The 11,004-nt window shown below is 47.5% G+C and overlaps 1 protein-coding gene across 1 annotated transcript; it reads right to left on the bottom strand.

The window, feature by feature from the left end:
• Window positions 1-4,648: 4,648 nt before the first annotated feature.
• Window positions 4,649-10,681, bottom strand: LOC132766551 (galactosylceramide sulfotransferase-like). The gene is made up of 2 exons (XM_060760897.2): window positions 10,374-10,681; window positions 4,649-6,085 (listed from the first exon to the last, which is right to left on the bottom strand). Exons 1-2 carry the CDS (start codon window positions 10,475-10,477, stop codon window positions 4,933-4,935), a joined length of 1,257 nt encoding a protein of 418 aa, XP_060616880.2. The 5' UTR covers window positions 10,478-10,681; the 3' UTR covers window positions 4,649-4,932.
• Between the last annotated feature and the right edge of the window lie 323 nt (window positions 10,682-11,004).

Raw genomic sequence — 11,004 nt, 5'->3', positions numbered from 1 at the left:
AACCCCAAAGAGGAGATTTTGGATGCTACCACCTGCTTCCATGTGGATTGGAAGTCATCCTTCATGGTTAGTGGGGCAAGACCAAAGGGTGCACGGGATAGTCTGAGCCAGAGGTTGAGTATGGCCACCCACACCCTGGCCTCCACTCTCATAAAGCCCGTCTCTAGTCGCAGGGTGGCTTAATCACTCAGCATCTTTCTAGGACAGCCATAGACTGCAGCTACAGGCTGCCATGCAAAAGTTCTGCCCTCCCATGTGTACCACTTTCTAGATTTAAACAGTAGGTTGTTTTGTATTTGTAGACTTGACTTGCCCTCTTGAATTGGAACCTGGTTGAGGTGGTGAAATTACTCCCTTGGCACGTCAATAATCTGTGACAACTTTGCTGCATCTCGGGGTTGGAAATCGAGAACTATATGTATTTGCTAGGCATGAGAGCTAGCAAATAGGTAATTCATATTCCAATAGCTTCTGCAAACAGAACGAACCTAGGTGGGCTGTCTTTGGAAGGTTACTCCACTCACATGCATGGATGGAAAGCATTGCCTCCATCCAATGGCAACTAATGAGATGCATATATTGTATGGACCAGGAGTCCTCAAACTAAGGCCCGGGGGCCAGATACGGCCCTCCAAGGTCATTTACCCGGACCTCACCCAGGATCAACCTAAGTCTGAAATTACTTGAAAACATACAACAATTCTACCTCATCACCTAAAAGCAGGCCCACACTTCCCATTGAAATACTAATAGGTTTATATTTATTAAAATTGTTCTTCATTTTAATTATTGTATTGTTTTAAAGTGGGGTTTTTTTTTTTGCACTACAAGTAAGATACGTGCAGTGTGCAAAGGAATTAATTCATGTTTTTTTTCAAATTATAATCCAGCCCTCCAACAGTTTGATGGACTGTGACCTGACCCTCTGTTTAAAAAGTTTGAGGAGCCCTGGTATGGAGCAACTACTCCCAACCTCTTGGTAATTCTAGTGTTCTACAGATTCCCTCTGGCCCTTTACACATTATTTATTTATTTATTTATTTATTTATTTATTTATTTATTTATTTCAAGCTTTTGTAACCCGGTCTTCTCGACCCCTGAAGAGAGACTCAGGCCGGCTAACAGCAGAGGGTTAAAATACAATAAGATAAACCACAGTAAACATCATAATACAATAGTACAAAAATACATTAAAATACAATTATACAACTTACAAAAGGTCAGTTCGTCAGAATAAATAATAAATTCATCACCATCCGCCTGTGTGGTCAGCAGTTATTGACTCAGTCATCATTCTGCAAATGCAGTATCCCAAAGCCATGTTTTTACCAGCTTTCTAAAAGTCAGGAAGGAAGGGGCAGATCTAATCTCCGTCGGGAGGGAGTTCCAGAGCCGAGGGGCCACCACCGAGAAGGCCCTATTCCTCGTTCCCACCTATCGCGATTGCAAAGGAGGTGGGACCAAGAGCAGGGCCCCTCCAGAAGATCTTAATAACCTTGATGGTCCATAGGGGAGAATCCGTTCGGACAGGTAAATTGGGCCGGAGTCGTTTAGGGATTTATAGGTCAACACCAGCACTTTGAATTGTGCTCGGAAGCTGATTGGCAGCCAGTGGAGCTGGCGCAACAGAGGAGTAGTATGCTCCCTGTACCCCACTCCTGTTAGTAGTCCGGCTGCCGCTCGTTGGACTAGTTGTAGCTTCCGGGCAGTCTTCAAAGGCAACCCCACGTAGAGAGCGTTGCAATAGTCTATACGGGATGTAACCAGAGCGTGGACCACAGTGGCCAGATCAGACTTCCCAAGGTACGGGCACAGCTGGCGCACAAGTTTTAATTGTGCAAAAGCTCCCCTGACCACCGCCGAGACCTGGGTTCCAGGCTCAGCGATGAGTCCAGGATCACTCCCAATCTGTGAACCTGCGCCTTCAGGGGGAGTGTAACCCCATCAAGTACAGGCTGTAACCCTATGCCCTGTTCGGCCTTTTGACTGACCAGGAGTACGTCTGCCTTGTATGGATTTAGTTTCAATCTGTTAGCCCCCATCCAGTCCGTTACAGCGGACAGCCTACTTAGTAGTAGGTGGAAAGGAGTAACAGAGTTGGACATCATCTGCATACAGATGACACCGCACCCCAAAACTCCGGATGATCTCTCCCAACGGCTTCATATATATGTTGAACAACATAGGGGACAGTACTGAGCCCTGCAGGACCCCACAGTACAATGGCCACGAGGTCGAGCAGGAGTCCCCTAATAACACCTGGGAGTGACCCTCGGGGAAGGACTGGAGCCACTGCAAAGCGGTACCCCCAAGGCCCGTTCCCGCGAGGCGACGGTACCGTGGTCGACGGTATTGAAGACCGCTGAGAAGTCCAGCAGAACCAAGAAATAAGCTGGACTATCCAGTGCTCTCTTCCAAAAACTCTTATCACCCAAGAACTCTTGCACCACATTGTCATATCAACACACACAACAGAGCACCAGCCAGCATGTGATTTTCCTCTTACACTTTTTAGTGAGGCCATAATCTTAAACCTATAGGAACAAATAGAAAATTAAAGTTACATTATAAAATAACTTCTCCATTATTAAATTACAATCATAACATTGAAATGCGTTTTGTTTTGGAGAAATTGGTGAATAACAAGTGGCCAGTTAGTTGTAGTTAGTGGCACACTGAATTACCCACAGTGACAAATGGGCCCACTGCTTTGTCTTCCTTTGTTGTTGGAAAACTTAAAGGAAAGGTAGGCATGATGTCAAGCATTACCACCTATAAATGAAATCCCTGGTTGTATTGTCATTGCCCACATTTAAAGGTGCCATGGGGATGAGATGACATACATGATAAGATGTCCTTCCTGTCATTCCTTCCTCTGTCGGTGATCCGGAAGCTCAAGTTGGTACAAAATGCAGCTGCTCGGCTTCTTGTGGGAATTCCGATGAGATGCCACATAACTCCAATCTTACTACAGCTGCATTGATTACCAATTGAGCACCGGATCACTTTCAAAGTGATGGTACTCACCTTTAAGGCCTTACATGGTCTGGGGCCGATGTACCTGAGGGACCGCCTCACCCCCTACCAACCCCAGAGATCGCTCCGTTCTGAGGACCAAGATCTATTGGAAATTCCCAGTGTCAAGACCTTGTGTCTAACAGCAACCAGACGCAGAGCCTTCACAGCAGTGGCACCATCACTCTGGAATACTCAGCCTCCTGAAGTCCGTGCCTTGCGGGACTTATCAGCTTTCCGCAGGGCATGATTATTTTATTTATTTATTTACTTACTTTGCTTGTATACCGCTCTTCTCAGCCCTTAGGCGACTCAGAGCGGTTAACAACAAATTCCAATATACACAGTAGAAAATCATTAACATATAAAAGCAAGTGAGTAAACATCAATACATCAATTTAACAATCCATCACGTCTCATTAATAAAATCAGAATCCAGTCTCCATATCCATTTTCCGTGTTCCAATAATCAATTCAATTGCACTGCCTAGTTGAATGCCTGTTCGAACAGCCAGGTCTTCACTCTCCTCCGGAATGCCAGTAGGGAGGGGGCCGATCTAATGTCCGTAGGAAGGGCGTTCCACAGCCGAGGGGCCACCACTGAGAAGGCCCTGTCTCTCGTCCCCGCCAGGCGTGCTTGTGAAGCTGACGGGATCGAGAGCAGGGCCTCCCCAGACGATCTTAGTGTCCTAACTGGTTCATAGGAGGAGATGCGTTCGGACAGGTAAGTCGGGCCAGAACCGTTTAGGGCTTTAAAGGCTAAAACCAGCACTTTGAATTGTGCCCGGTAGCAAATTGGCAGCCAGTGGAGCTGGCGCAACAGTGGAGTTGTGTGCTCCCTGGGTGCCGCTCCTGTTAACATCCTGGCTGCCGATCGTTGGACCATTTGAAGCTTCCGAGCAGTCTTCAGAGGCAACCCCACGTAGAGAGCGTTGCAGTAGTCTATACGGGATGTGACCAGAGCGTGGACTACCGTGGCCAAGTCAGACTTCCCAAGGTACGGGCGCAGCTGGCGCACCAGTTTTAACTGTGCGAATGCTCCCCTGGTCACCGCTGAAACCTGGGGTTCCAGGCTCAACGATGAGTCCAGGATCACTCCCAGACTGCGAACCTGCACTTTCAGGGGGAGTGTAACCCCGTCCAGCACAGGCTGTAACCCTATGCCCTGTTCGGCCTTCCGACTGACCAGGAGCACCTCTGTCTTGTCTGGATTTAGTGTCAATCTGTTGTCCCTCATCCAGTCCGTTACAGCGGCCAAGCACCGGTTCAGGACTTCAACAGCCTCCTTAGTCACAGGTGGAAAGGAGTGATAGAGTTGAACATCATCTGCGTACAGATGACACCACACCCCAAAACTCCGGATGATCTCTCACAACGGCTTCATGTATATGTTAAACAACATAGGGGACAGTATTGAGCCCTGCGGGACTCCACAGTGCAATGGCCGAGGAATCGAGCAGGAGTCCCCTAGTGACACCTTCTGGGAGCGACCCTCGAGAAAGGACCGGAGCCACTGCAACCTACAATCAAAGAGCATTCTGAACTCCACCAATGATGGAATTGAACCAAATATGGCACACAGAACTTCCACGACGAACAGAAAATATATATCAGTGATTAGTTTTGGGGGGGGGGGGGCACCAAAATACTATTTGCTTACCGCTGAAAATTACCTAGGGCCGCCTCTGCATGGGTATGAGATGACATACATGATAAGATGTCCTTCCTGTCATTTTCCCCATCCATATGAGAAAAGATTCTAATTTAATGACTCTATCCCCAACTTGGTTTATCTTGCAAAGTCTCAAATGTCATCATCCCCAAGGGGTACGGCACCAATGATCAAGGAGTGGAAGATCTGGCAAATAAGCAAGACTTGTTCTCAGCCTCTCAAACAGCAGCTCCCTGGCACCCTCACTATGTAGTAGGGAGTGGGCGCATGTCCTTTCCATACTGCTTGTAGTAGAGATATGCATGATACTGGAGTTCAGGCAAGACCAGGCGGAAGCAGCTACTATATTGGGCATAGGTGAGGTTCTGCTTTAATCGGTAGCCCAAAATAGTGACACTGCTCGGCTGCCAAGGCCGCAGGGCATCAGCTGTGTCCCCTGGTCCAACTGAATCTTCTGCCAGGCACCTGGCCACGGTCTCCCGCAGTAAGGCCCGAAAGGTATCCAGTTCTCGCTTCATGCGCATGTAACCATAACGCTCCACTTTGTGCCACAAAATCCTTTGGAAAAACTTGTAGAGCTGCATATCAAACCAGTTCCAAGCCTGGATCTTTTGGGCTAGTTCCTTCGAGAGAGGTTCCCCTTCCTTATGACGGACATTGAGCTTGACATAGACCAGCTCCTCCATGTTCAGTCCTAACAACTCTCGTGCCAGGAGAAGAGACTCGTCAAAATGCTCAGCAATCATCACCAGATGAAAGGTCCGGTTGAGCTTCTCCAGCTCCACGGACCACTCACCACTGGCTGCTTCTTCCTCCCTTGGATTTAGTCCCAAATCAAAGGCCATGGGGTTTCTGGCCAGACCGTTGCTGGCATCCTGTGCATTGTAGTACTGAGCTGACGCTTCAAGAAAAGCCAGCAGGGGCCTGGAGTGGTTGGCCAGTGGCTGGAAGGCAGGCACCATGTTGAGGTAATAGTGGAAGACAGACTCAAAAGTCTGCACTGGGTGGCGTAAGATGGTCAGGAAGATACTACGGGAGGGCATGATGGCTCTAACTTCCCCAACATCCAACCTCATGTGGCTGCAAAGAAGGTTAAAGTGGGTCGCCCCAGGCGGAATATCCTCTACAAATGCTCTGGAGAAGCGCTCTGGGTAAGCAAACTGATAGGAGTAGAGGGGGAAAGCCACAGTCAGGTTGCGACGCTCACTGGCCCGAAAAAGGATGTTTTGCACTGTGCTGCTGCCTGTTTTGTGGGTCTTCAGGAAGACAATGTTGAGATCTCCTGGCTCCTCCGAGACAGGTTTTTCTGCCACATGCCAAACAGCCAGGGTGTGAGTAGAAGTACTCTTTGGTTGCAAACTCAATAAATCTTCCTTCGGATTGAGATGGAGAACCTCTCTGCAAGAGAAGGCCAGAGAAGCAAAGTTACTTTGCAATGTAGAGGGGCTCCTCATACGTGTAGCTGTGTATGGCAAGGACAGAGATAATAATAATAATAATAATAATAATAATAATAATAATAATACTTTATTTGTACCCCGCTACCATCTCCCCAAGGGACTCGGTGCGGCTTACATGAGGCCGAGACCGAACACAACAATGCAAGCAATAATCACAACAATACAAGCAATTAAAATAAAAACATAAACAATAAAGATATAAGATTATCAGTAAGACATACAATAAAAAACTGTGGGAAGACCAAATGTAAAATTAAAATTGGAAATAGTGCTGAAACATGGATGAAAAAGTGATAGTGGTGTTTGTGGAAAGACATACAAGCAGACCTAAAAATGTAAAGTGCTTTAGAGGGACAAAGTGCTAAGGGATCATTATTCCAGGAAGGCACACTGGAACAACCACGTCTTCAAGTTCCTCCTGAAGACTGCCAGAGTTGGGGCCTGCCTGATGTCCTTAGGGAGTGAGTTCCAGAGTCGTGGGGCCACCACCGAAAAGGCCCTCTCTCTCGTCCCCACCAATCGCGCCTGTGATGCTGGCGGGATCGAGAGCAGGGCCTCACCAGATGAATGAAGGGATCATGTGGGCTCGTATATGGAAATGCGGTCACGCAGGTAGGTGGGTCCCAAACCATTTAGGGCTTTGTAGGTAAGCACCTGCACCTTGAATTGAGCCCGGAAACACCTTGACCTCTCTCTGTAAGGAGCATCAGTTAATAGCCTGGCTGCCGCCCATTGAACCAACTGAAATTTCCAGGCCGTCTTCAAGGGCAGCCCCACGTAGAGTGCGTTACAGTAGTCCAACCTGGAGGTGACTAAGGCATGGACCACCCTGGCCAGATCCGCCTTCACGAGGTATGGTCGTAGTTGGCGCATGAGTCTCAATTGTGCAAAGGCCCTCCCAGGAAAGGGAAGGGAAGGGAAGAGGGAGAAGGAGAAGGAGAAGGAGGAGAAGAATCATAATAGAGTTGGAAGAGATCTCATGGGCCATCCAGTCCAACCCCCTGCCAAGAAGCAGGAATATTGCATTCAAAGCACCCCTGACAGATGGCCATCTAGCCATCTAACCTCCAAAGAAGGAGCCTCCACCACACTCCGGGGCAGAAAGTTCCACTGTTGAACAGCTCTCACAGTCAGGAAGTTCTTCCTCATGTTCAGATGGAAGAGGAGGAGAAGGAGGAAGAAGAAGAAGAGGAGGAGGAGGAGGAAGAGGAAAGTGGAGGAAGAAGACAGACAGACAGACAGACAGAAGAAAGGAAGAAGGAGCCTCCGCCACACTCCGGGGCAGAGAGTTCCACTGCTGAACGGCTCTCACAGTCAGGAAGTTCTTCCTCATGTTCAGATGGAAGAAGAAGAGGAGGAGGAGGAGGAGGAGGAAGAAGAAGAAGAAGAAGAAGAAGAAGCAGCAGCAGCAGCAGCAGCAGCAGCAGCAGCTTTGGTTAAACCATACCTGGAATATTGTGTCCAATTCTGGGCATCACAATTCAAGAGAGATATTGACAAGCTGGAATGTGTCCAGAGGAGGGCGACTAACATGATCAAGGGTCTGGAGAACAAGCCCTATGAGGAGCGGCTTAAGGAGCTGGGCATGTTTAGCCTGAAGAAGAGAAGGCTGAGAGGAGATATGATAGCCATGTATAAATATGTGAGAGGAAGCCACAGGGAGGAGGGAGCAAGCTTGTTTTCTGCTTCCTTGGAGACTAGGACACAGAACAATGGCTTCAAACTACAAGAGAGGAGATTCCATCTGAACATGAGGAAGAACTTCCTGACTGTGAGAGCCGTTCAGCAGTGGGACTCTCTGCCCCAGAGTGTGGTGGAGGCTCCTTCTTCGGAAGCTTTTAAATAGAGGCTGGATGGCCATCTGTCAGGGGTGATTTGAATGCAATATTCCTGCTTCTTGGCAGGAGGTTGGACTGGATGGTCCATGAGGTCTCTTCCAACTCTTTGATTCTATGATTCTATGATTTGAGAGTTGTAGTTACTGGGATTTATAGTTCACCTACAATCGAAGAGCATTCTGAACCCCACAAATGACAGAAATTTCCCACACAGAACCCCCATGACCAACAGAAAATACTTAAGGCCAATTCCCTTCACCAGGACAAGAAAAAGTAATCAAAGCCCTCCTGACAAAGAGCCATCCAGCCATAGATATAGATAGATAGATATGATTCACACACACATATATAGTGTTATAGATTTAAAAGGGACCCCTATAGAAGGACAATTCTGTGTTGCATGTTCCAGAGTGGGCAAACCAGACGATCTCCACATCAACACTGACAAAGAATCAACAAGAAATACTGTTTACCCACAAACATAAAGACATTATGTATATTAGAAACCAACACTTTCTCATTACTGTATTTTCCAGATCAATAGACTGGGCCACAGCAACGCGTGGCAGGGGATGGCTAGAATACACACACACACACACACACACACACACACACTGATTCTAAAACATTCAACTTATTATTATTATTATTTACTTTACTTAACCCCGTCTTTCTCACCCCGACACACACTAATTTCTGGATCAACAGCAGAATATATATATATTAAGGTAAAAGTAAAGGTAAAGGTAAAACATTAAAAAAAACCAAGATTATGGCAACAAGAATGATTGACAACTGGAAAATAGAGGGAGAAAATGTGGAGGCCGTGACAGACTTTGTATTTCTAGGTGCAAAGATTACGGCAGATGCAGACTGCAGCCAGGAAATCAGAAGACGCTTACTTCTTGGGAAGAGAGCAATGTCCAATCTCAATAAAATAGTGAAGAGTAGAGACATCAGACTGGCAACAAAGATCCGCCTAGTCAAAGCCATGGTATTCCCTGTAGTCACCTACGGATGTGAGAGCTGGACCTTAGGGAAGGCTGAGCGAAGGAAGATGGATGCTTTTGAGCTGTGGTGCTGGAGGAAAGTGCTGAGAGTGCCTTGGACTGCGAGAAGATCCAACCAGTCCATCCTCCAGGAAATAAAGCCCGGCTGCTCACTGGAGGGAAGGATACTAGAGACAAAGTTGAAGTACTTTGGCCACATCATGAGGAGACAGCAAAGCCTAGAGAAGACAATTATGCTGGGGAAAGTGGAAGGCAAAAGGAAGAGGGGCCGACCAAGGGCAAGATGGATGGATGGCATCCTTGAAGTGACTGGACTGACCTTGAAGGAGCCGGGGGTGGTGACGGCCGACAGGGAGCTCTGGCGTGGGCTGGTCCATGAGGTCACGAAGAGTCGGAGGCGACTGAACGAATGAACAACAAAAGGTAAAGGTAGTCCCCTGACATTAAGTCCAGTCATGTCTGACTCTGGGGTGTAGTGCTCATCTCCATTTCTAAGCCGAAGAGCCAGCGTTGTCCGTAGACACCTCCAAGGTCATGTGGCCGGCATGACTGCATGGAGCACCGTTACCTTCCCGCCGGAGCGATACCTATTGATCTACTCACATTTGCATGTTTTTGAACTGCTAGGTTGGCAGAAGCTAGGGCTGACAGCGGAAGCTCACGCTGCTCCCTGGAATCGAACCTGCGACCTTTCGATCAACAAGCTCACCAGCTCAGTGCTTTAACCCACTGTGCCACCGGGGGCTCCATATATATAAGGTAAAGGTAGTCCCCTGACATTAAGTCCAGTCATGTCTGACTCTGGGGTGTGGTGCTCATCTCCATTTCTAAGCCGAAGAGCCAGCGTTGTCCGTAGACACCTCCAAGGTCATGTGGCCGGCATGACTGCATGGAGCGCCGTTATATATATATTCTGCTATTGATCCAGAAATTAGTGTGTGTCTCATCAATGACATCTTGGAAGTGAAGAAATACAGCATTTATTTGGAAGTGAAGAAATACAGTATTTGCCTTCTACAATTAAGGCAGGAAACAGCTCTAAAATAATAATAATAATAATAATAATAATAATAATAATAATAATAATAATAAATAATAATTATTATTATCACCTCTGAGGATGCTTGCCATAGATGCAGGCGAAATGTCAGGAGAAATGCCTCTAGAACATGGCCATATAGCCCGAAAAAACCCACAAGAACTGAGTGATTCCAGCCATGAAAGCCTTCGACAATACAATAATAATAATAATAATAATAATAATAATAATAATAATAGAAATCCCCCCACCACCACATTAAAAAAACTAGGCTGACATTCTATTCCGTGGATAAAGAGCCTTATGAAGCTCACCACTACTCCGCTCCCAAACACTCACTCTTTGGTCAGTTGTCGAAGGAGCAGCATCAAAAGTAGCAAGATGGTGGCCAGTAGCCAAGTGCGGTGCTTCCAGATCACGACCGAGAAGTAGAAGCAGTTCATCTTCTCCAATTCCCCAAGGTGGCAGCGGCAGCACCCCTTTGGGAGACAGAGGGACCTTGGTCCAGATGCTCCCTGAAAAGACAGACTGAGACTCCCCGGGACAGCCCAGGACCCAGCAGCCACCAAACCCAGCCTTTGATTGGGCAGCCATTTAAGCCTCTCAGGCGATGGGTGCCTTGCCTCGCTTCACCTCTCTAAGGCGGCTCATAACCTCCACAGACCATTGAGACATGCCGCAGCCAAAGAAGCAGATGGACGAGTCAAAGCCGTAGGCCCAAGGGAGTAACTGTTTCAAACTGAAGTATCCCATGGGGGAACCAGATTTCGGAGGATGAGACCAGCTTCCCAAGAGGCAAAGGATGCCCAAATCTGAGACAAAGAAGCCCCCAAACAGGTCCTAAACTTGGGGCTGAATTTATGAAGATAAGGAGTGACATAGTTGCAGCAGGGGCGGCTCAACCATTACGCAAAGTAAGCACTTGCAGTATAGTTGATTTTGCCCAGGGGCGCTCTTGAGGTGTTCTTGG

The sequence above is a fragment of the Anolis sagrei genome, chromosome 2 (assembly GCF_037176765.1).
Source record: "Anolis sagrei isolate rAnoSag1 chromosome 2, rAnoSag1.mat, whole genome shotgun sequence".
Taxonomy (NCBI): domain Eukaryota; kingdom Metazoa; phylum Chordata; class Lepidosauria; order Squamata; family Dactyloidae; genus Anolis; species Anolis sagrei.
This window is presented reverse-complemented; position numbering and strand designations above follow the sequence as displayed.

Bases quoted from the DNA above. Each gene is read 5' to 3' on its own strand.
- LOC132766551 (XM_060760897.2), bottom strand. From the start codon at position 10,477: ATGAACTGCTTCTACTTCTCGGTCGTGATCTGGAAGCACCGCACTTGG. The intron at 6,086-10,373 runs GTGAGTGTTTGG...CTTCTCTTGCAG, and splicing joins CTTCGACAACTGACCAAAGA to AGAGGTTCTCCATCTCAATC.